The following is a 26,748-nucleotide window of genomic DNA, read 5'->3' as shown; positions in this document are numbered from 1 at the left end:
CCCCAACTGAGCTTTATTCTTGTAAAGTCAGCTTTTGTGGAAATTCTGAGCATATAATTGTAATATTTTGTTGCTTATAACATTACATCTTTTTGTGTTTAATTCACAATAAAAATGACTATTTTATTTTGTACCCAATAATACAATAAGAATGCTTTTAAGGAAGTTCTGGAGAAAACAGATCTTGACAAGAAAATGATGTAATTGAGAATGTTTTTAATAAATAATGTGACAAAAAATACTTTTATGATTACTGATTCCTTGGTATGCAAAATTATGGCTAAAATATGGATTTTTTTTACATGAACATAATGAAAAACAATCACATGGGTTGTTCCCTCAGTACTGCACTCTTTTTATGGTAACATTTTCTTAAAAATTGACTAAATGAATTATTTTTAGCCCTCAGTAAATACCAAAGTATTATTTTTTTATTTTTTCCTGATGAGGCTAGGCCTGAAAATTGTCCATAAACAAATACAGTTTTCCATTAGCATTGATGACAAAAAATATATTTATAATTACAAAAAAGATAATAAAAATCTACAGAGGACATCATCCTGTAATTTCAAAAGGAACTAATGGCTCTATTTCTGTTTCTGTGGAAATTGAATGTCAAAATAAGCCACCACAAAGTCAAGAATTTAAAATCCTTAAGATGATATAAAGTTCTGCTTCTGGTCGATTCTTAAGCTTTGCTACCTTTAACATCTGTGAAGCATTCAAATATTTCCAATACAAACACAGAGCATTAACAAAGTATGAAAAAAGAACACAAAGTCTTAGCATCTTACAGTAAGACAAAAACTATTAATAGTTACAATGTTTTACAAATAAAGTTTAGTGATTGTGCTTTTAAAACCAAAAAAAAAAAAAGATAAACAGTGCATTAAAAAAATTAAACAAACCCTCCCCCAAAGAAACCCCAAGAACCAAACAACCATTAAGTGGCACTTTTTTTTAATTAAGGTAAATTGACACTATAAAGTCTGAGATTTGGGCCAGTCGGGTTGATATCTTTCTCAATGATTGTTTAAAATGTCCATTGCTTTTTAAAATTATTTTAAAATTATTTATTTTAGTTGATTTGAGGCCAACAACTGCTTGACTTTTCTGATAAACATAAATTGTAACATAACTGCCAAGGTCTCACTGACATGCTTTCCTCCTATCCTAAAGAACACTTGCAGTAAAGAATGCAATGATTAAATGGCTTAGACTCTAGACAAATTAAATTACTAAAGCAATTTGAAAACTGTTTATGTATTTACACTATATGCCACCATAATCCAAATTGAATAAATTTGTATTTTGATAACAAAGGGATATGACTGGTGGAAAATAGTACAATGCCAGACAGCAATACAGCCAGAATAATAACATTGTGTCTTCTGCATAGATGTAATTACTTGCAACGTTTTATTGGTTTATCAGTGACAGTTTATACCAGGTGGGGAAAACCTGGTGCCCTCATGAATTTTGATAATACTACCCATAATTCTTAACTATTGGTTTATGAGAGTTTTAATCTAAAACATCTGGAAAGTATCAGGTGGACTACTCCTTTTATAAGGGTTTATAAATGCAATTGGGACGCGGTGGCTCAGTGGGTTAGGACGCTGAGCTTGTTGATCAGAAGGTCGGCAGTTTGGCGGGTCGAATCCTGAGTGCCGTGTAACAGAGTGCCTGTTACTCGTCCCAGCTTCTGTCAACCTAGCAGTTCGAAAGCACGTAAAAATGCAAGTAGAAAAATAGGGACCACTACGGTGGGAAGGTAACAGCGTTCCGTGCGCCTTTGGCGTCTAGTCATGCCGGCCACATGACCACGGAGACGTCCTCGGACAAACGCTGGCTCTTCGGCTTTGAAACAATGAGCACCAGCCCCTAGAGTCGGAAACAACTAGCACGCATGTGTGGGGGAACCTTTACCTTTACCTTTAAATGCAATTGGTGACCTCTCTACGTTGTACAGCTTTGTTTCCAATGAAAGAAAACAATAACTTTCTTTTTTTGTCCAAAAACATAGCACCAAAGAAAGCAGCTTAATTGGTCTCATGGACAGATCAAACACCCTCTCCATTACCTAAAATAAACATGGGATATTAATAATTAAAAGATTCTTAAAATAAAGATTCTGACAATAAGACAAAAAACATGAACAAGTGTTCGTTCTGATTGCACTGAACATTATTCTTTCTGGCATCAAATATCATCAGACTTGAGGCATCTTAAGTGATATCTTTGTGATTGAGTTTCAGAAATGTGTTACAGTACATCTCTTCTTCAGCTTTCGGTCTCCTGTAAAGCAATAACAAAAATTACTATGCATTATATTTCCCAAAGTATTTTTATGCCCCATTTCAGAAACTATATGTATAAAAAAGTCAAATATAAGAAGCAGTCAAAACATTGTGTACATTTTAAAAATTCTTTTACATACAGGTAGTCCTTGACTTACAAAAGTTCATTTAGTGACCATTTAAAGTTATGACATCACTGAAAAAAGCGAATTTTTTTATAGTTTTATTGGTTTATCAAAATATAAAATACAAAGAGAAATTTAAAAAGTAATAGAAAACTAGGAGAAGGGGGAGGGAAAAGAAAAAAGATAATGTAAAGGGGGAAAGAAAGAAAAAAGACACCAACTGCCAACTCTCCTGAGCACAGTAGAGGATAACAACATTACAATCGCAACTTTTTACTTTTACACAACAGTTTGTACAAATCATTTCTATAACAATAAACCTATTCAATTAGCAAAAGCAAAATCAAGATTTCATTTATTTTTTTCATTGCAAGGGCAAAATCTGAAAGCAATTTCAAAACAGAAACAGGATTAGATATATTCTTCTTTGGATAAAAGAATCAGTTTGACCATCGCTGCTTCTCTTTGATGTGGGGAATAATATATACTTATATTGACTTATTAACCTTTATCATAATTCATGTTAAGGGAATCCTCTATATAAATGCAGTTTGTTTGTTTTTCTCCTAAAGGGAGAAATCACTTTTTCTAGTTTGGATATTTTACTAATTTCAAACAATACTCAAGTATTATATTGTTGTTAGCTGCGAAGTCGTGTCCGACCCATCGCGACCCTATGGACAACATTCCTCCAGGCCTTTCTGTCCTCTACCATCTTCTGGAGTCCATTTAAGCTCACGCCTACTGCTTCAGTGACTCCATCCAGCCACCTCATTCTCTGTCGTCCCCTTCTTCTATTGCCCTCGATCTTTCCCAGCATTAGGCTTTTCTCCAGTGAGTCCTTCCTTCTCATTAGGTGGCCAAAGTATTTGAGTTTTAGCTTCAGGATCTGGCCTTCTAAAGAGCAGTCAGGATTGATCTCCTCTAGGACTGACCGGTTTGATCGCCTTGCAGTCCAAGGGACTCGCAGGAGTCTTCTCCAGCACCATAGTTCAAAGGCCTCAATTCTTTGGCGCTCAGCCTTTCTTATGGTCCAACTTTCACTGCCATACATTGCAACTGGGAAGACCATAGCCTTGACTATACGCACTTTTGTTGACAGGGTGATGTCTCTGCTTTTTAGTGTGCTGTCTAGATTTGTCATGGCTTTCCTCCCCAGGAGCAAGCGTCTTTTAATTTCTTGGCTACAGTCCCCATCTGCAGTGATCTTGGAGCCCAGGAAAATAAAATCTGTCACTACCTCCATTTCTTCCCCATCTATTTGCCAGGAATTGAGAGGGCCAGATGCCATGATCTTGGTTTTCTTAATGTTAAGTTTCAACCCAAGTTTTGCACTCTCCTTCTTCACCCGCAACAAGAGGCTCTTTAGTTCTTCTTCACTTTCTGCCATTAGAGTGGTATCATCTGCGTATCTTAGGTTGTTGATATTTCTTACGGCAATCTTAATTCCAACTTTTGATTCATCTAGCCCTGCCTTTCTCATGATGTGCTCTGCATATAAGTTAAATAGGCAGGGCGACAGTATACAGCCTTGCCGGACTCCTTTCCCAATTTTGAACCAATCAGTGGTTCCGTGTCCAGTTCTCACTGTTGCTTCTTGGCCCGCATATAGGTTTCTCAAGAGACAAATAAGATGGTCTGGTACTCCCATCTCTTTAAGAACTTGCCACAGTAAGTATTATATTATAAAGGGGGAAAAAAACCCCTCTTCATTTTAAACCCAGAACTCAAAACTACATTAGAGCTTTCACAGCATCGAGGACATGCATTTATAAACTCATTTTACACATATGAAGCTATCTTAATGCTTTCTTTCAATACATATATCAAACTTATAAAAATCCATCCTAACTAATTAAATCATTAAATTTAGGTCACTCCATCCAGGTTGTCTTCATACAATGAAATCCTTTTCTTCTCAAGGGTGACTATCAAATCTCTTTTCTCCATGAAGTTCTCAGCCTTATTTACTGTATATCCATAAAAAAGTCTCAAGATTGTTCTGTTAGACCAGGGGTGTCAAACTCAATTTCATTGAGGGCCGCATCAGCATTGCGGTTGCCCTCAGGGGGCCATATGGGTGTGGCCTGGGTGGGCGTGGCTAGAGTGTGTATGGCCTACTGGGTGGGCATGGCCAGTTGTACATTGTTCGCATCAAGGGTGCCTATGGGGGCCTGGGCAGGAGTGGGACAGATCTGAGGGTCTCTGGCAGGAGGAGGGTCTCTGGGCCAGGGCCAAGGCAGTGGTGGCCGTTCCCTCACTGTTTCCAGGATGGCTTCGCGGGCCGCATGAAACCACTTCATGGGCCGGATCTGGCCCCCGGGCCTTGTGTTTGACATGTCTGTGTTAGACATTGTAGATTAACTTGGAGCAAATCCTCGCAGAATGAAGTTTCCATCTCTAAGATGTCTATCATATCTTTTTTTTTTCTCAAAGAGTTCTGGACCTTGTTAGTATCCATGAGGAAAAAATCCAGGACTTGACCTCTTAAGAGTTGTGAATTTACTTGACAGTCTTGTTTCAGTTACACTGGGAGGATTAATATTAAGCCATCATCACCATAATAGAAACTGGTATCAGATTTATATTCCAAAGGTATAGTTAGGTTATTTGTGTTGTCCTGCATTTGTAGGATTGACACAGTGGGTTGATAATATTCTTTTTAATATCCTCTGTATAGTTACCATCTTTGAACCCTAAGTGATTTATGGTATTACTAATTTTTGGGAATTTCCCTGATGACAGATTCACTAGCTCCCTATAGTGGTCAAAAACGTTATTTATTTCTTTATTTTGTTTTTTCCCTTTCTTTTTTTTAGCCAGAGTTCATGAAAATTGGAAAATTTCAATCATCACCACGCAACACAGGCCTACAGATTATTTTAAAAGTAGCAAATTAAACACCACAACTTTTATCCTTATATAGAAAAAAATACTCCACGCTTCCTTATTTTGGCTGCCTCCAGAAACCCTCTTCCTTTTTGAAAGGAATGGTAACTAAAGAGAGCCTCTTTTAGCTCATAAAGATAATAGTCGCATAAATTGATTAAGAAATGAAGTGTACAGCTTATTGCCCATTTGAAAAATAAATTCCAAAATGCCTGTTTTATCCAACAACGATGTGATTTCAGCTGCTGGCCCCCCTCAGCTTCAGCTCACCAGCTATTCTGAAGCACGGCTTCTAAAACTGCTTGCAGACTGTTGCTGTTATTGGAGGATCTTGAGGAATGATTCTGGGACTCTCTCTAATCCAGGAGTGTCAAATTCTATTCCTTCTGTTTTTAAGTTGGAAAAATCAACAGTCCAGAAAGAGGAGATTTTCTGGGTATTTCAGGTGTTGGCCATGTCTTCATTAGAAGTCCAAAAAAGTGAGTTATGACTATTTTTCCACACTTATGACCATTGTGGCCACTCCATAGTCATGCGATCAAAATTCAGATGCTTGGAAACTGACACATATTTATGGCTGTTGCAGGATCGTGGAATTATGTGATCACTTTTTGCGACCTTCTGACAAGCAAAAGCAATGGGGAAGCCAGCCAGCTACTTAACAGCCATGTTACTGACTTAACAACTGCAATAATTCACTTAACAACTGTGGCGAGAAAGGTTGGAAAATGGAACAAAATTCACTTAACAAATGTCTCATTTATCAACAGAAATTTTGGACTCAGTTATGATCATAAGTCAAGGAATTACCTGTAATTAGATTTTTGTTTTCAAATGATTCTTTTAATCAGGAAGCACAATAATTACTTCATCGTAATTATGGCTCTAATATAATATTTACATGTAAAAGGTCTTCGATGCCTTGCTTTTTATGATTATTTGATACATAATTATACATTTCAGGCTCTATATCATATATTGATAATAAAAAGCAAAGCCTGTAAAGAAGTCCAAAATTTTATAGATTTACTAGGGATTAAACATGAAGCTACAGTACAACTATAATTATAGTTTTTGTACCATAACTCTATAATTTTTTAAACTATCAATTAAAGAATGTCTGCTTGGAGGATAAACCTTTAGGTTTCAACAAAGATTTTCATGTTTCTACTAATTACTGAAACTCATATTACCTGCAAATCATCTTCATCTTCTCCTTGCTCATAAGTTCCAAATACCTGCATTTCTGCAATATTCCTTCGACTTAAGTTTGCTTGTTCTGCCTTTTGTCTACTTCCTGATCCTCTGGATGACATGGAGCTTGAGGAACTGGGATCTCTGGTATTAGATGTTGGAAATGTTGGTCTACAGTATGGCAAAATATCCTCTAAAAAGATATGTACATATGTTAGTAATCCTTTAGATAAAATGCTTTGTTCAACCTCTACAAAGGGGCGAGGAGGGAATAAATTTGGAACAAAAAAAATGGACCATTACAGACCATATTCTTTAAAAAACAATTGTCATTAGTGATACAGAATACTGTACAGTATCAGTAGAAGAATATATATGTAGCTTGGGGTTGAATTGTGGAAGCCTTGGTACTGCTTGAGCTTAGTTGTCTGTAGATGTTTCATTGCCTGACTAGGTAACATATTCAGTGCATTGTTAGCTAATTGTGTAGACAGCATCAAGGACTCCACAGAATAGCATGACTGGTTGCTTTGTTCTAATCTACGGAGTTATAGGGGTACACTCAATTTTATTTTGGTCATGTTGATCAGAATCCTGTTGAATTCTGTAGCATGTTTGGGTAAATTTTCTGTGATACGGTAGGCATTTCTGTTGGTTGACCTCTTGTACTTGAGGCAATTTGAGCTCTTGACATAATTAGTCTATGTGGCCCAGATGATACAGTACAGCACCAGGGATAAAGCAGTGTGTCACCATTGAAAAAAGACTGAGCCATCGGAGTTTGAGATTACATCAATGCAACAAGTGCTACCCCTATAAGGTAGACAATTCCTTATCATACACACCTATCCCTTCATACACAATAGCAAAAACAATATCAACATAGTGACCCTGAGTTATTTTTCTCTGAAAATGGATTGTCTTTCTGTGTCAGGTAGAGAGATAATAATAATAATAATAATAATAATAATAATAATAATAATAATAATAATAATAATAATAATAATAATAATAATAATAATAATAATAATAATAATAATAATAATAATATTTTTATTTGTATACCGCCCTTCTCCCGAAGGACTCAGGGCGGTGAACAGGGCAAACATATAAAAATACAAGAATACAAATATTAAAAAAGATTAAACAAAGTGCCCAAAACTAACAACAATAAGTTAAAATGCACTAAAACAATATTAAAATCCAAACCCATCACCCATCAGGCCAGGCCGGCTTGTTCGAACAAGTAGGTGTTCAGATTGCGTTGGAAGGAGCGAAGGTCGGGCGCCATCCGGAGCTCAACCGGCAAACGGTTCCACAAATCCGGCGCGCCCACAGAGAAGGACCTCCCCCTGACCGGTGGCACCCTGAGGAGACCCTCTCTGTGAGAGCGCACAGGGCGGAGGGAAGTTGATCCCGGCAGCAGGTGATCCCTAAGGTACGCCAGACCCATGCCATGTAGGGCTTTAAAGACCATTACCAGCACCTTGAATCTCACCCGGAAGACAACTGGGAGCCAATGCAGCTCACGGAGCAGAGGTGTAACATGGGAGTATCGGGAAACTCCCAACACAACTCTTGCGGCTGCATTCTGTACCAGTTGGAGCCTCCGAGTGGTCCTCAAGTGGTTGCAGTAGTCTAAACGAGAGGTCACGAGCGCATGAGTAATGTGAGGGGAAACAATGTTTTTCTTTCTGTGTGTATGTATACTAAGTAATATATATTTATACCTCTGAATAGTTATAATCTGAGATCAGTAACCTATTTATCTCAGTATTTGCAATATTTATTTATTTATTTATTTATTTATTTATTTATTTATTTATTTATTTATTTATTTATTTATTTATTTATTTATTTATTTGATTTGTATACCGCCCTTCTCCCTAAGGACTCAGGGCGGTGAACAGTGACATAAATAACAGAATGCACAAATACAGATATTGAAAACAAATTAAACCCTATTTTTGCCCAAATGCAGAAGATAGTTATCTTAAAACAATAATTAAAACAGAACCCGTCAGACCAGACCGGATTGCTTAAACAGATATATTTTTAGGTCGCGTCGGAAGGAGCGAAGGTCGGGAGCCATCTGGAGCTCAACCGGTAAACGGTTCCATAGGTCAGGCGTACTCACAGAGAACGCCCTCCCTCTGGGAGCCACCAGACGGCATTCTCCGAACGGCGGAACCCTTAGGAGGCCCTCCCTGTGGGAGTGCACTGGACGGAGGGACGTTGACGCTGGCAGCAGGTGATTCCTAAGGTACTCTGGACCCATGCCATGTAGGGCTTTGAAAACCATTACCAGCACCTTGAATCTTACCCGGAGGACAACTGGGAGCCAATGCAGTTCACGGAGTAGAGGTGTAACATGGGAGTATCGGGAGACTCCCAACACAACTCTCGCGGCTGCATTCTGTACCAGTTGGAGCCTCCGAGTGGTCCTCAAGGGCAGCCCCATGTAAAGAGCATTGCAGTAGTCTAAACGAGAGGTCACGAGTGCATGAGTGACCGTACATAGGGCATCTCGGTCTAGATAGGGCCGTAATTGGCGAACCAGGTGAACCTGGGCAAAGGCTCCCCTAGTCACAGCTGTTATGTGGTCTTCCAAGGAAAGCTGTGAATCTAAGAGGACTCCCAAGTTGCGAGCCCTATCTGTGGGGGGTAATAACTTACCCCCTATAGAAAGAGATGGAATGTTCTGAATATCTCGAGATGCCGGTACGTACAGCCACTCAGTCTTGTCAGGGTTGAGTTGAAGCCTGGCTATCAACAGCCGTTGGCTACCAACAGCTGTTCATATTAGAGAATGGAATTTGAATTCAAAATTTGAATATTTACTGAATAAAAATTTGTGCCGCCTCATATTTTACCATACATAGTTGTCAATCTAAACCTTACTTAGTTCTCAGACTTCCAGAACTGTCATTTTATCTTAAATACAGTGATTCCAACAGACATTTAGATGGATGTTTGTTAGGATTAGTTTTATGAAATGAAGATTTATGACTGACATAAATACATGGACTAAGAAAGATATATATTGTGAAGTTTCTAACTCAACAATTCTATGAATCATTAATCAATGCACAGTTTTTCCCTAATATTTTAAAGACTGTTTTAGAAGATAATAAATTAATCATTAACAGTGCTTTCAAATTCAGCAGCGTTTTGCCACCTGCTTTTTGCCACTAATACATAAATTATGAAGTAAAAGATACAAAATAGTGGAATAACTTCCTAACGACTTCTCTTCATCCTAACCCATTGTCACGTACATCTTGCTTTGGTGTTCATTTATCTAATTTACTCAATTTCTACTACGCTGTTTCATGTTCAACTTAACTTCCGTCCTGTCTCCAACCTTCGCTTTCTTGCGAAGGTTGTTGAGAGTGTGGTGGCACATCAGCTCCCTCTGGTCCTGGATGAAGCGGATTATCTAGACCCGTACCAATCGGGTTTCAGGCCTGGGCACAGCACGGAGACGGCATTGGTCGCGCTGGTGAATGATCTCTGGAGGGCTCGGGACAGGGGACATTCCTCTGTTCTAGTCCTATTAGACCTCTCAGCGGCTTTCGATACCATCGACCATGGTATCTTGCTGCGGCGTCTCAGGGGATTGGGAGTGGGAGGCACGGTCTTACAGTGGTTCTCCTCCTATCTCCAGGGACGTTTGCAGTCGGTGTTGGCAGGAGGGCAGAGGTCGACCGCGAGGTCTCTCGTTTGTGGAGTTCCTCAGGGTCGGTCCTCTCGCCTCTCCTGTTCAACATCTACATGAAACCGCTGGGTGAGATCATTCGTGGTTTTGGAGTTGGGTATCATCAGTATGCGAGATGATACCCAGCTTTTCTTTTCGACCCCAAACCACCCCAGTGATGCCAACGTGGTGTCCCGTTGCCTGGAGGCGGTTCGGGTCTGGATGGGGAGGAACAGACTTCAACTCAACCCCGACAAGACTGAGTGGCTTTGCATACCTTCATCCCGGGTTTATTCGGACATTCCACCTCTTGCTATGGGGGGTGAACTATTACCCCCCGTAGATAGGGCTCGCAACTTGGGAGTCCTCCTAGATTCACGGCTCACCTTGGAAGACCATATAGGAGCTGTGACTAGGGGGGCTTTTGCCCAGGTTCGCCTGGTGCGCCAGTTGCGGCCCTATCTAAGCCGGGATGATTTATGCACGGTCACTCATGCGCTCGTGACCTCTCGTCTGGACTACTGCAACGCTCTCTACATGGGGCTGCCCTTGAGGACCACCCGGAAGCTCCAACTGGTACAGAATGCAGCCGCGAGAGTTGTGTTGGGAGTCTCCCGATACTCCCACGTTACACCTTTGCTCCGTGAGCTGCATTGGTTACCAGTTGCCTTCCGGGTGAGATTCAAGGTACTAGTAATGGTGTTCAAAGCCCTACATGGCAGGGGGCCGGAGTACCTCAGGGAACACCTGCTGCTGGCATCAATCTCCCTGCGCCCTGTGCGTTCCCACAGAGAGGGTCTCCTCAGGGTGCCACCGATCAGAGATTGTCGATTGGTGGCCCCCAGGGGGAGATCCTTCTCTGTGGGCGCTCCGGAACTATGGAATCAGTTACCGGTAGAGCTCCGGATGGCGCCTGATCTTCGCTCCTTTCGTCGCGATCTCAAGACGTTTTTGTTTGTACAAGCCGGCCTAGCCTGATGGGGGATTGGTGGGGTTTTTTATTCTTGTATTCTTAATATTATCTTTGGGGTTTTATAATTGTAATATATCAATTGTTTTAAAATCGGGCAATTATTTAATTTCTTTTTAATATTTGTAACTTTGTATTTTATTCTTGCCCTGTGAACCGCCCTGAGTCCTCAGGGAGAAGGGCGGTATAGAAATATTATTAAATTAAATTAAATTAAATTAACTGATATCAAGAGCTGGCCTGGATATAGGATAACATACTGAGGACTGTAGAGATTTTTACTGTAGACCTTACTGATTGCTCTGGAAAAACAGGCTGGCTTAACATATCAATGATTTCTTGTTCAATATTTGTTTTCTTCATTATCCACTTAGGTGCACGATAAATAACTCTCATTTTGTTATCCTAGCACATTGTTACCAAAGGGCTGAATCTGCTTTAGTGCTTTGTTTTCTTGTTTTTTTGCTTCTAGGAATATAATTGCTTTTAAAGAAGTCGGGAAAATAGGAACTTGTGTTACAGATGACTCATAGAGATAATCTAAGAAAATTAGGATTTATAAGGGATTTCAATTGTTTAAGAATTTCTTTCCTATTGAATAGTGTTTTGTACTTTTATATAATAAAAGATTTAAGATATTGTGCTATGCATAATTCCCCTAGAAAGTTTTATGTCAGTGTGAAGTATGTTTTAGTGTCTATGTGATAACATACAATATAGCCATTCATAAATATTGGAAATAAAATCAATGTATTAATTCACCTGGGAGAAGATGTGTTTTTGCTGGTGTGCCATCTCGTCTTGCTGGTTTGTTTCCTCTTAACTTGCTATCACTTGGCTGTTCCTGTGATTCTCTACGCTCCCCTGAACATGTCCACATATCAGAATGCTGACAGCCATCAGCGCCTTCTTTTCCCTTATAGCCTATTCCTTTTCTTTCAACTGCTCTTTCTGTTCTTGGTTCTATAGAGGACAACTTTGGCAACATCACAGGCCGTATATCCACTTGAGATTTGGACTGGGCGGTAGGAGATTTTATAGCTGGAGGTGGCACCGGTGGGGGTGGTAGATCTACAAATGGGAGAAAAAGGAAAATTATTCAATGTAACAAATTCTAAGAACACATTTATTAAGCATGCCTCACCTAGGATCCATTAAAATATTTGCTTTCGGATTGTAAAACTATAGATCCAGATTATGAATGTCATGTACTTTAAAGAGTCATATTCTTTAAATATACATTTATATACACACACACATACACACACACACACACACACACACACACACACACACACACACACACACACACACACATATATATATATATATATATATATATATATATATATATATATATATATATATATATATATATATATATATGTACTTAAAGTCTTTAAATGTATTTAAAGTATGCAGTATTATTGAGTAAGTACATAAAATCCAGTTATTGTTTTTGTTGCTCATTTGCTAAGTTGTGTCTGTCTCTTTGTGACTCCATGGACCATAGCAAGCCAGGCTCCCCTGTCCTCCATTGTCTCTCACAGTTTGCCCAAATTCATGTTGTGTCGATGACATTATCAAACCATCTCACCCTCTGCCACCCTGTTCTCATTTTGCCATCAATAATTGCCATCATCAGGTTCTTTTCTAATGAGTCCTCTCTTCTCATTAGGAGGCCAAAGTATTTGAGTTTCAACTTCAGTATCTGTCCTTCCAAAGAACAGTCAAGGTTACGATTGTCTGATTTTATCTCTTTGCAATCCAAGCAACTCTCAAATCAAAAGCATTAATTCTTCAGCATTCAGCCTTCCTTTTGGTCCAACTCTCATAGCCATACATTATTACTTAGAAAACCCCAGCTTTGAAAACCCCAGCTTTGACTACACAGTCCTTTGTCAGCAAGGTAATATCTCTGCTTTTTAATATGTGACCTAGGTTTGCCGAAGCTTTCCTCCCAAGGAGCGTCTTTTAACTTTTAGGCTGCAGTGTGCAGTGATCTCAGAACAAAGAAAATAAAATCTGTCACTACTTCCATTTCTTCCCCTTCTATTTGCCAGTGATGGGATTGGATGAGTTTCAAGCCAACATTTGCACTTTCCTCTTTTACCCTCATCAAAAAGCTCTTCAGTTCCACTTCACTTTCTGCCATTACAATGGTATTGTCTGCATATCTAAGAGTGTTGATATTTCTCCCAGCAATCAGCAATATAAAGTCTTGTACTCCATTCTCTATTTTGAACCAATCAGTTGTTTCATGTTTGGCTCTAACTGTTGCTTCTTGACCACATACAGGTTTCTCATGAGACAGAGAAAGTGTTGTGATTCAGGGTCAGCCTGTGGGTTCGGCATTTGGGTCGGACGACTCAGAGGAGGAGGAGGGGGGTGTTGGAGAGGTTGCTGAGGGGGTTGGAGAGCTTGCTGATGAGAGCCCTCAGCCGGGCCCCTCCCACCTGGTCACGACACAGACCCAGCTGTGTGTGCCTGACAGAGTGGATGAAGATGACCCACAGCTGGCCCTGTTCAAGGACGCCCGACGCAGGAGGCAGTCAATCAGGAGTAAACAGAGGAAGGCAATGGGGCACCTCGGAAGGAGGCAGAGAGAAGCCATGCCCTGAACTGCATAAAAGGGGAATGCGTGGGAGGGCTGGTTTGCTGAAGGCAACCGTTTGAATAGTTCCTGTTTCATGGTTCGTGTTTGCTCTCTTTGCTCTGTTTATGTTTTTATGTTAATAAATTTGGCAGGCTTGGTTCCAGCCTCTTGCCTTCTTGTAAAAGGGGTTGTCCCTGCCTTATCTGCAGGGCCAGTAGCAGGCTGGTACAGAACAGAAGGTGGTCTGGCAGTCTCATCTCTTTAAGAACTTCATAGTTTGTTGTACAGCAGACAATCAAAGGCTTTAGCATAGTCAATGAAACAGAAATAGATGTTGTTCTGGAACTCCTTTCCTTTCTCCAAAATTTGGCAATTTGATCTCTAGATCCTCTGCCTCTTCAAAACCAAATTGTACTTCTGGTAGTTCTCAGTTTACATACTGCCGAAGCCTAGCTTGTAGGATTGTAAGCATAACCTTGTTAGCAAGTGAAATGAGTGAAATTGTATGGTAGTTTGAACATTCATTGGCATTGCCCTTCTTTAGAATTGGAATGTAAACTGTCCTTTCTCAATCTTGTGGCCATTGTTGAGTTTTCCAAATCTGTTCGTATATTGAGTGCAGCACTTTAATAGCATCATCTTTTAGATTTTAAATAGCTCAGCTGGAATACTATCACTTTTGCTAGCTTTGTTGTTGGTAATAGTAAGTGGTAATAATTGAATATTAGTCTCCCTTAGCTGCTGCCTGCCATAAATGGGATATCAACCTACATTTGCCAACTTAATGGTAATTCAGTTACACAGCCATTAAAAACATTGTACCCTAAATCTTCAGAAGAGCACCATTTTGAATTGACCTACCCATACTGTAAACCTAATGACCTACCCATACCCATACTGTAAACTTAGACTCTGTCTTTTATAGGCTATTCTCTCACATGTTAATGAGTGGTGCTCTCAAAATACATAAAAGCTCAGTGAGAACATTCATCTGTCAGCTAATCTGTGGTAGCACTTCCATGTTCTATATAATTTAGTTGCAAAATAAAGTTGCAAAATTCAGTTACATAACAATTATCCTTTTACTGTAGAATGTAACTAACTATGTTGGGAAGAAACATAATAAAATGCTGATTCAATTTAAGAGGAAAGTAATTCAGTACTAACATATTTTGAATAATAGTAATAATAATAATAATAATAATAATAATAATAATAATAATAATAATAATAATAATAATAATAATAATAATAATAATAATAATACATTTGATATATGCTAGTAACAATTGGCATAAAGAGTTATGCTCTTTACAGAAAGCTTTATCAAAACCTGCAGAGAAGGTAGAGAAACATTCATTAAAACACATCATTCCTTGCTGAGAGGAATTCTTCAAATAAAAAAGGAAACTTTTCAGAGGTCAACACTATTTCACCTCTGTGGTATTTATTTAACAGCTCAACTCACAGAGAAAATCCAGAATCAATCTGCTTCATCTGCAGCAAACAGGCACACTTAGTTATTAAAAAAGAAAATGGAGGCCTCCATGGTGAGAAATAAAAAATAAATCACAGAGTGACATCAAACCAATATATGGAACTCAGAGGTAACTGGAAAAGGTCAGCTGCATTCAACTATTTCATTTATTCATGTCTGCATATTGCTGCTTGCTTAAGAAAAACAATTAAACGGTTCTGTGTGATAGCATGTCCTACAGGGAAAATCTTCCATATGTACATTTAGAAAAAAAGAACTGAAATTTTCAACAAAATTGTACATGGGAGGATATAAGGACCATGGGAAAATTAATTCTGGAGAAAGAAAATCAATCTAACTATTCTGTTGTAAATTGAATGAAAGAAACATAAATAGCTATTTAAAATATTTGTAAGCCCCTGCTGCAAAATAGTCATGCCTTCAGTCAGAAGGTGAGATAATATGAAATAGCTGCTTTAAAACAGACTCTTGTTTTCCTGGCATCAAACACTTGATCACCACATCTATAAACGGCCAACACATTCATAAGAAGAGCTAGCTTACCATTTTATATTACTCAGTAGTGGTCTTGCAGAGCTTCAAAAGGTCTTTCCTGGGATTCTGGGTATTGTGTGCTATTGTGCTTCAACTAATGCTTAGTTTCAATATTTCATGCAATCTGATCTTCCATTTGACACAAAAAAACCCCGAACACTAAGAACTACACCCTGAAATAGTGTAATAGGCAATTATATTTAGTACCAATAGTACTGCGGATGGTGGGATTGCTAATAAGTAGTAATGAATGGTGCACTGTGGCACCTGATTAAATCCCTGAAAGTTCTGAAGTAGCCACACTGTTTCAATATTCAATATATTACACTTCAGTAATTTGCCATTAAAGCTAGTAGTTTACTGAGAGTAAGGATAGCCAAAACCTCTTGCTGCAGTGGACAGTATCCTTCTACAGTAGAATTAACACATTTATTTACTAAAAAGAGTTTGGTGGGCAGATCTGGTTGGGAAAAAGATCCAAGTATTTTGAAGAAAATTAAGATGCCTTCAACAGCACTTTTCATGAGGACCTTGCATTACATGATTCCAGTAAAAATTATGTTAAAAATCACTCAAGAAAGATTTTTCTGAAATAAAACTGTGTAGTCATCCTTGATGAGGATGTATAGTACAGATTGATTGGTATTTATTGCCAGGTTTTGGTAAAACAGTGGCAGATGTTGCAAAAGGGTACCTGTTTAGAAAAGTATTGACAGAAATATTAACTCACCCTACAACTTTCCTTTGTTAGACCAATAGGCATATTTATCTGCTATTCCTTAAAATGTTAATTAAAAGCCTGGAAAATCTTTTCAGAGCCATAAAGCTTTGAGTAACTGTTTTATTCAGGCTAGGAGGAGAGCCTTTAACACAACAGAGTCACTTGGGTCAATCTTTCCCACTTTTTGCTTCTTTCACAATCTCTTTCATTCGACTCTGCTACTTTTTTGTCTTTTCTATTTCTCAGAAGGTCTATCTGTACTTGTAATACTTGCATCTCAAGGCACATGTATACAAAAGAAGAAGAACCCCACTCATCTCATCTCCTCTTTATTTATTTCCATAGCTGAGCTTTAGAAAGCCTTGCAAATGTTTTGCCTTGGAGTGGGGCATTACCTCTTTACTGCCTATGAAGCCAGATTTGAGGAGTCTGAAGCCAGACCTGGAATGGATTTTAGTGCAGGAAATGGATTTTAGTGCAGGAAATCTCAACTGAAGTCTGTTAGGGTCTTCCAAAGGTCTGGATGCATATTACAGTCAGGAGCTGAACCAAATCACTTAGTACAATGGCTTTAGAGTTTAGGGGAACAATTGTCTTGGATCCTTGGTGCATTTGAACCCTGGGAGAGCCAGCTGTCTTCACCTGATTAGCTGATTCCAGAATCAGACAAAAAGATATACACAGTACTCACTTTTGAACTAATCTGAGTCCCTGATTCCTGGACAACTGTGATTTTAGCAAGCCAAATAACAAAGTGAGCACACCCAGGCAAAGACTACTGCAAAGCAATCGTCTCCTATCTTCTTTTCTCTTCCAAGTCTTGAAGAAACCATCTGACCCTGACCCTTCAAGAACAAAATGTCTATGTATGTTAATTATTTAGTTCTCCTTCCCTTTCTGTCTTCAGTTCAGAAACATTCTGTTTTTCTTTTCTCTTTTCTAAGACAGAAAGAAGCAGCCCCGGGGGGGGGACACTAAAAAAAGGTGGGGGCAAAAAGACTGAAAGGAGTGGGGAGAGAGAGTGTGTTTTGGAGGAAAATAATTGTTATGGCATTCAGAATTGTGGACTGCATTCCTGCTACTGTAAGACAGGTGAACGATCGTAATCCAGTGATGGAGCTCAGAAGTGGCTGTGTTCCTGATCCAGCTGCAACTTCTTGATTTCTCACCTTTGGCTAGAGAGGAATATTATTTTAATTAAAGCATAACAAATCCTACATGGTAGATCAATGTGTTTGGGCCGGAGAGCTGGTCATTGGAGAAGCAGGTCAAAAAGACCTGATCATCAGTGGCTCCTTTGGGGTGAGTGCCACATTAGTCTCTCAAGTCAGGATTAATGTCAGAGAAAAGGGTGGGAACCAGCATGACTCACATTTTTAGAAAGTGACTAAGGAGAAAGATAAAAAATTATGGGCTAGTTATCATGTCTAATGTCTCTTCTAGGAAAACTGGTTGTCCCAAAGAAAAATGGAGTGCTGAATTAGTCTTGGCCTGATCCGACAGGACTAGTCTTATGTTTTACAACAACACTTTATGTTGTATAACACATTCTACGCATATTTGATTTTCAAGCATGTATTTGATAATACACTGATCTGAATTTCAAAAGATTTGCAATAAGATGGCAAATCTAATAACATTTTACTCTTGTTTATCATGTTCTAGACTATATTACAGAACAAGCACATTCATGTCCAATTACATAATGTACTTAATAAGTAGATGGTCTTATTGATGATGCAGCATATATATTAGAGGCTAGTTTCAGTTTTACTCCCCAGAAGTATACAGTAGTCTAAAAAAGTGTACATTTTTTTAAAAAATAGTGGCACTACATGAATCTTATCACTGTTTATTTTTATTAGACAAAAATAATTCTTTAATGGTCTTGAAAATATTTCTTATCCAGCATTCTCCCAGCTCAAATATTTTCATGTCAAGGTGTTATGCTTAGTTGATTTCTCACAGTGAAGCACTCATGGAAACTAATAAAATCAGTTAAAAGTATCTATAAGTTCCTGCAAAAGGTCATTACAGGACTTCCATGCAGTTAATCTTCCTGGTACAGTTTTGAGATTTATATATCTCACTTAAAGACAAAACAAAAACTAATAAACAAAAAATGTAGAAAACTGCCTTAGTAATTTCTCGTATAAGATAAATTTTGAACATTCAGGCTCAATGACAAAGGAAGTCTGGGTAAAAGCCAAATGAACCAGGTGCAAATGGATCATGCCTGTGTTTAATGTAGTCTAATATCAGACACATGTTAGTGAGAGAAAATACTTAGAGTGAAGTACAGAGACTAACAGGGACAACCACTCATTGCAAAATTACTTTTGCTCATCATGCTGTGAGCTTTGTATTACATTTTTCTGTCAAGTGGCAGGAATCACAGGGAGAAGTGGCTGGAAAACCCTTTCGTGTAACCCTAGATAAGTATCCATAATATTAGGCTTTGATATGATAATGGAAAATGATGCCCCTCTTTGAAATATTTCTGATTGGTAATGAAAGTCTTAATCAGATTGTTGTTGATAAGAACCAGGAGAGGCTTCGTTCTCTCTCTCTCTCTCTCTCTCTCTCTCTCTCTGTGTGTGTGTGTGTGTGTGTTGGGAAGGAATTATGCCTGTGCTAAATCCCTTTTAGTGAATTTAGAAAAAGTGACAATATGGGCAGGCCTTTAGAAAAATATCTTACATAAATTCATGGTTGTTTTATGAAATAGGTGGTTTAATAAAAACTGGCCCTCCTGAGGCATTTTCATTAAAGTCTGTCTCTAGACAACATCACAATGTTTGCATTACCCTCCTATATTCTCTAGAGAATACATGCATTACCTTTTCAGCAGGAGTCGATATTGTGTGTGAAGGCATGAAAGGAGATGATTAGATTTTGCCTTTTGGTGCACAAAGTAACCACATGGAACAAATACAATGGTTAGGGATAAAAAAAATCCAATAATTTTGCTGCATGCTATCTAAATGCTAAATTTTTTCTATGACAGGAAAAAAAATCAGATGATGAGGGATGTATTTTAATGAAGATTTTAATCTCATACATGCATCATTTCTAACATTACAGGGTTTGATCTTAACTACAGGAATAGCTAATAGCTGAAAATGAATGCCTGTTGATATTTATGATACTTTAGGAACAATAAGAACAAACTGGTAACAATAGTGATGTTTATAGTATGATTGTTCAATGGTATGGATTTTAGAAACAAATTAAAATACTTTTAATTTGGCATAAGGATTAGAAAATAAGTATAAAGGCTTGAGAAAGCCATTTATTTAAAAATAGTGTTTACCATCTGTGTAGACGTCTCTGCGCAGATGTCCTTGCTGATGCTTCTGCTTTTTGGCAGGTCGAACTCTCTGAATTACAGCAGCACTCATGTTGCTGTCAGTGGAGACAGGACTAGTAGGTCTAGGGCAGTGTGAGGCATGATAATGTCTATGGCCTAGAAAAGAAACAGCATTTTGATTGATTTTCCCCCTCAAAAAATCAGACAATTGCCTTCTGTAACTGAAAATACAATAATTAATGTATATATAAAACAAAACCATACAACTTTGTATTGTGATTGTAAGCTGCCCAGAGTTCTGCCTTTGGGGTGATGGTCATACAAACAAATCAAATAAACAAATATACAAATATTGCTAATTATTGGATAAAATAGGATATTGTTAAATAATATTATCAGTATAAAGACTGATTCACTGCTGCAGAATATTAACTGGGAGTTTTTCCAAGCAAGATGCATCTAGATTTGTTTTTTGGGCAGCAAGTTTTGTTTTCCAGGTTTCCTAGAGCAGCGTTATTATCATTAGTTATATAACAGACACTCAGCAGCACTACTTGATACAAAATCCAATGGTCCATGGTAGTCATGATGTCATCTACTTTTGCGAGAACTGAATTTGTTGCCAGTTTTTCTGAATGCAATTCAAACTGTTTATTATTATTTTTAAAACCCTACCTGAGGAACTTTACCAAAGATTATGTCTGCCAAGTGAGAGAATACCTATTAAAAGTTTCTTCTTAGACGTGCAAAAAAGGGACATCATAATGGATGCATTCTTTAGGAAGGGCTTACCTCCTGAAGCAAAAATACCATCAACTCACATGGCCTTCTAGAATATGGAAAATATTGGCAACTCTGGAAGGCTTAGCTAAATACTGATTTTGTATCATTATGATTCTTCTAATTGTTACACACAGAGTTAATGTATTGTACAACTTTTGTTTATATTAGAATTGAGGTGGCAGAAAAATCACATAAAAAGTAATTATAATAATATAAAGTAATTATAATAATTATAATAATTAATATATTCAGGGTTTGTATTCCATTTAGCACTGTTAATATATATTTTTTGAATATTGTGGGAATTATAATTTAAAATTTATCAAAACATGAGGTAAAAATAATTGTTTCCTTTGTTAATAATGTTTAAAGACTGGCTGATAAGTAATTGACCATCATTAATATGACTTTAATTGTAATCTTAAAAATTTAAATAAAATTCTATAATTTAGTTTGTGATTTCACTGCTACTATCTACTTCGAACATATGGCTTTGAACAACATTTTTGTTGTTCAAGAACATTTTTGGACCTCTGTCTAACAAAATTGCGAACAGCTTTCTAGATATATTAGCAACTTTCCATTTTTCTAAGATAAGGCAGACCAAGATATATGACAAAAAGGATTTAGTTTTACCTTCAAAGAAACTATTATTCTAGATAAGCATCTATCTTTCACAGAATTCACATAGAACAGAAACAACTGTCACAAAAGAACTTCATGATTCATAGTTTTTAGAGGCCAAACCTGGGCTTATATAGAAAGACAACAAGAAATCTCACCTGCCACAGAATCTTGCATCTGACGTTTTGCTACTTTAAGACCAGCATATTCCGCTGCTGCTGCAACAGCTTGTGCAAAATCTGCATCTGTAAAAAAGGATCCATCTGATGAACTAACACTAGATCGTCCACTTGAAATGTTATCATCTTCTGAGGCTGAACCCCATCCGTTGATCATGGAACCTGTCACAGAACTCTCCAGATCTCCCACGCTTGAAGCAGGTGTCTGTTCAAGGCCACGCAAAAGAAGCCTTTTGTTTTGCATCTTCGCAATTTCTACATCTGCTTCATCTTCTTCTTCTGGTGCATCAGTATCCATGTCAGATACAAGAGGTCCCGAAATGTAACCGTAAGTATGTGGTGGTGAAATAGGCCTGGGAGGTGGAGGTGGGCTCACAGGTTGACGCCTGTGAGCGAATAGTTTAAAAAAATAATTTTAATGTTAATAGCATTTTTAATATTTGTATTCATTACAAGATACAGTTTTATATTGGTTTGTAATTCAAAGTTATTGATTACTAAAATAAAATGAAGAATTTTCTTTCAGATAGTTCTTAAGCAGAATATAAATGACTAGTACTTGCAAAATCTGAATTTGGTTTATCAAATACATATTTTACAATTATGATATTGTAGTCATTCAGTAGACAGAAAAATAATACATGAAGCTTGATAATTTATAGCATATCATATACCTGAATATGTTTATCTTTACAGAGTTTAAATAAAACACTTTATAAGACCAAATTGTTTGTGCTGCACATCCATCCAGCTTTTAATGCTGACAGAGAAAAATGCCACCATTTTCTGCATCTTTCCTTTTTATTAGTAATGAGAGGGGAAAGATTACATAATCGTTAAATTTTGAAGTGGTCTTGAAGATAATTTGGAAACTGATTCAAAAAAAACCTGCTGGGAGTGATTTTCAATTAGGGAATAAAAATTACATCATGATTCTGATTATTAACATCTAGAATAAGCTGGCTTTATTTAAAAATCTATCTAGATAAACATATTTTCTTCTGAAATGCTTCAGAAAAAGAAGAGAAAAAAAATTATTTCAGCTCTTGTATGCAGTTGTAGACTATAAATATGCTTTTTGTTTAAGCTGTCAAGTGCTTTATTTCTACAGTTTCATGTCATTGCAGTTTCTTTTTTCTTTTTTACTTAGTATTTTTCAGAAACATACTCAGTTCACTTTACAATCTACATTAAAATAAATATGAAATAAGATATATGTATATACGTGTACACACAAATGTATGAGAGAATAGAGCTTTGGAGATGGGGAAACATAGACATGAAATTTTAACCAATAGTCATTCCTAAACTACTGCTACTTCATCTATTATTTTTCTTCAGTGAGTTTTTGCTCATTTCTCATTCCCATTTTCCATCTCCAGGTGTTTTTTTTCCCTTAAAGGGGGGGGGGTATGAGCACAGTCATAAAGATAGAGTGACACATCATCCACAGGTGAGTACTGACCAATATAAACTGAGTCATCATAGTTTAAAAAATCATTACACCTGAAAATTATGACACGGCTTTTGAACAAAAAACCTGAAAGTCAAGGTTTATATTTTATGTTATAATTTATTGAGCATTTGATCGGATATGCTTTGGAAAGATCTAAACCTGTAATATTTTTTTTAAAACTCACAAATATGAAAGTGAAAATGATGTTGCAGATTAAGACAAAGTATGAAAGAAAATCCAAAACCTGTCAAGAAACTCATAATCAAAGAAAAGAAAAGAAAAGAAAAGAAAAGAAAAGAAAAGAAAAGAAAAGAAAAGAAAAGAAAACACCAATAATTCATTCTCAACATTTGCTATCACTTGCATATAACTTTGAAATACAAAAACTACAGTTAGGATTAGCACACATAATAAACATAGGTTGACTGACCATCCTTGAATTTGTACTATACTTTTATTACAGCAATCTAATCTTGAGACTATTATGACATATTGACAATGAATTCCATAATGAAGTACTTTATGTAAAGTTATACTGGATGTAATAACAGTTTAACCAATAGCCTTCAGCTCTTATATGGCAGAAAGAACAATGATAAAGTTTTTGTTGTTGTTAACTGAGAAGTCGTGTCCAACCCATTGCAATCCCATGGACAACGTTCCTCCAGGCATGATAAAGTTACTTTCAGTTACCGTATTTTTTGGACCATAAGACGCACCTGACCATAAGACGCACCCAGTTTTTAGAGCAGGAAAACAAGAAAAAAAATATTCTGAACCAAATAGTACCGGTATACTAGGAAGGAAGGAGGGGAGAGAGAGAGAGAGAAGGAAGGAAGGAGGGAGGGAGGGAGGAAGAAAGAGAGAGAAAGAAAGAAAGAAAGGAGAGAGAGAAAGAAGGAAGGAAGAAAGAAAGAAGAAGAAAGAAAGGAGGGAGGATGGAGGGAGCAAGGAAGAGAGAGAGAGAGAGAAAGAAGGAAGGAAGGAAGGGAGAAGGAAGGAAGGAAGAGAAAGAAGAAAGGAAGAAAGAAAGAAAGGAGGGAGGAAGAAAGAAAGAAAGAAAGAAAGAAAGAAAGAAAGAAAGAAAGAAAGAAAGAAAGAAAGAAAGAAAGAGAAAGAAAGGTAGGTACCGGTAGTTTCTTTTCCCTGAATAGGTTTTCTAAGATGTCGAAGCAATTTTAAACAATTAACAGTATTATCTTGCAAATGGGAAATCACTTCCAATAAACTTCGCAGAGAAACCTGAAGGGACAACTCCTCACGGCTTTGCTGGGGCAAGTCGCCTATGAGGTTTAGTTTAGCAAAAACTATTTCTTTAGCAGCGAGGTAAAAGAAAGAAAATGTGCGTGCGCAGGGAGGGGGAGGCAGTCAGAAGGCATGGCAGGCACGTCCGTATTTCCTCCCCTGCCGACCAATCACAGGGGCGGGGCAGAGAATTCCACGTCTTCATTCAATCACGTCTCTCCAATGGAGCTGATGGACTGCGTTGACTGAACAGGAGACAAGTGTTTTCGCTTACCTTCGGACCATAAGATGCACCTCGTTTTTCCACCCACTTTTGGGAGGGGAAAAGTGCGTCTTATGGTCCGAAAAATACGGTAATTCATCATCTACTTCTATAATCCGCTAATCATTCTAGCTGTTCTATACTTTTTAAATGCTGAGAGTTTTAATATATGGTTTGATGAGAATAGCTTTTATGCCAGTAAATAAACATGCTTTTGTAATAATACTGTAGACATATTAACTTGACATTTTATACATTGATGGCCAAATTACTGTGACCTTGAAACGATGAAGTATCATAGTCTTCATGAATAATTCCTTTCAAGAGTACCTTAATGACACATAGATAATATTGTCTAATAAAATACATTAGCATAAAATATTAAAAAGTTTCTTTTTTAATTAACATACCGTCGGTCTGGTGGGTGTTGCAAATGGGCTATTTCTTCCTGACAATCTTGCAGCATAGGCTGCAGTTCTTCTTGAGGAGAAGGAGTTAGTGTAGCAGTAGACTGGTGGCTATAGGACACTGCAGCTGGAGATGAAGCTGCTCCTCGAATTGGTGGCGTAGGACCTCGTTCGTCATCTTCTTCTTCTAGCTCATCCTGTCGTATATACATTCTTGCTGGTGGTAGCGGGCAAGGAATTTCATGATCATAGCTATGAAACAATGTAACAATATAAAAATACAATGGATCAGATACTTTGATTATTACTTCTTAATGTCTTCTTTTGGAACCCTAAAATGATTAATTTTGTATTTTATTTAATGAATAAAATGAACTAAAATTACTTATGAATCCATTTTATTGTACCTTTCATTCATAGAGAGATTGTAATCTTCATTGTTATTGTGGGGAGGTGGATGTACGGGAGGTGGTGGAAGAACTTCTGTCCAATTCATTCCAGCCTGTTTAGATGTCTTTGGTGTTTTAGCACTCTTTTTGTGCCCTTGGCTTCCTGTGAAGAAATGTATCACAAATGTATCACAGTACTTATAAATCTTTCCTGAACTGATATTTTTGTCTACCTCTTGAGTCCTTCTAAGGACCTGGCATAGGCAGATATGGATGTTTGATGATAAAAGTATCATTGCAAGATCTAAGCTATTCTAAGCAAAACTGTCCTGTAATTGAGTGATGGTGATTTTTGTCAATGACAATGGTATTGCTTATTATTATAAACATTATATTATTATAAAAAGATTAATTATTTTTTCTTTTTTTAAAAAAAAGTTACCAGTGTAATCTAAAGCCCTAGGATTCTTTGATGGTCTCCCATCCAAATATTACTTGGTCCAATCCTACTTTTTGGGGATCAAGTTCACCTATGACTAAGTGCTGCCACAAGCCATGCCACCTAAATTATATGCTACTTAATACTTAAACAAATACTTAAACACAGTATTTGTTAGGCATTTATTGGCTAAGTCAGTATTTTAGACGTTTACAATAAGTCTATAAAGTTTAATTTCTGATAAATTCAATTATCTTATCTTATAAAAACATAAAAGACACATGCTTTAAAGCAGTTTTTTAACCATAGCCTTTTACACATTACAAACATATTATAGACTTTATGCTTTAACATGCATTTTAATGAAATACATAAATTCCATATTTGAACACATAATAACAGATTTTATTAGCTTTAATAAATGGTTAAGAAACATAAATAGACTTTCTAGGTAATATAATTAAAGCAAATTTCCTAGAGGTATTATGTGCATTATATATTATATAAACTAAATATGGTTAGATACATTACCTGAAGCATCTTTCTGTTGTTTAATTACTAAAATTCAACATATAGTCGGACAACAGATATGACCTAATAAAGTTTCAATGTTGCATTAAGACATTAATTGTAAATAATTTGTTCATGAAATACTTTGGGCACAAAATTACTAAATGTATTCTCAAACACAGCTATATGAAAAGTTATTAAACTAAAAAAAATAGTATATAAAAACCCTCACACAGCTACTAGATAGCTCACAATAAATATAGCAAAAAAGAAGTACTCACGTAAATATTTCGGTTACACTTACGGCTTATACAATAATATAACATTCTGTAACAATTTCTTTAATAATTCAAGTTGTGTTTTTTTAAAAAAAGAGCAATTATTTGGGCATTGTTAAATTTGGAGTCGGAATTTGAGAAGAGATGTAATGAAAACTGACACTTAACAGATGCATTGTTACCTTATACATTCCTAGAGTTACTTGAATTATGAAGATGTTATGACTGTTGGAAATGTGAGTAAGAGGAAACATTTTAACGTGCTGGGTAGAGGCGTAAAAATCAAATCAAATACACACACTAATTCAGAATATTTCAAAGATTAATATAGAGTTTAAACTG

The 26,748-nt window shown here is 37.1% G+C and overlaps 1 protein-coding gene across 1 annotated transcript in view; it reads right to left on the bottom strand.

The window, feature by feature from the left end:
- Positions 1 to 208: 208 nt before the first annotated feature.
- Positions 209 to 26,748, bottom strand: part of ROBO1 (roundabout guidance receptor 1) — a 257,295-nt gene continuing 230,755 nt past the window's right edge. The window contains exons 23-29 of the mRNA XM_081326225.1: positions 25,198 to 25,342; positions 24,794 to 25,042; positions 21,400 to 21,806; positions 19,838 to 19,990; positions 11,938 to 12,246; positions 6,508 to 6,701; positions 209 to 2,298 (exon numbers count right to left, since the gene is read on the bottom strand). Coding sequence (XP_081182351.1) covers positions 2,284 to 2,298; positions 6,508 to 6,701; positions 11,938 to 12,246; positions 19,838 to 19,990; positions 21,400 to 21,806; positions 24,794 to 25,042; positions 25,198 to 25,342 — 1,472 coding nt within the window. The 3' untranslated portion in view covers positions 209 to 2,283. The remainder of the gene's footprint in view (positions 2,299 to 6,507; positions 6,702 to 11,937; positions 12,247 to 19,837; positions 19,991 to 21,399; positions 21,807 to 24,793; positions 25,043 to 25,197; positions 25,343 to 26,748) is intronic.

Source organism: Vipera berus, assembly GCF_964194415.1.
Source record: "Vipera berus genome assembly, chromosome: 4".
Taxonomy (NCBI): domain Eukaryota; kingdom Metazoa; phylum Chordata; class Lepidosauria; order Squamata; family Viperidae; genus Vipera; species Vipera berus.
Note: the sequence above shows the minus strand (reverse complement) of the source record. Positions and strands in the feature narration are given on the sequence as shown.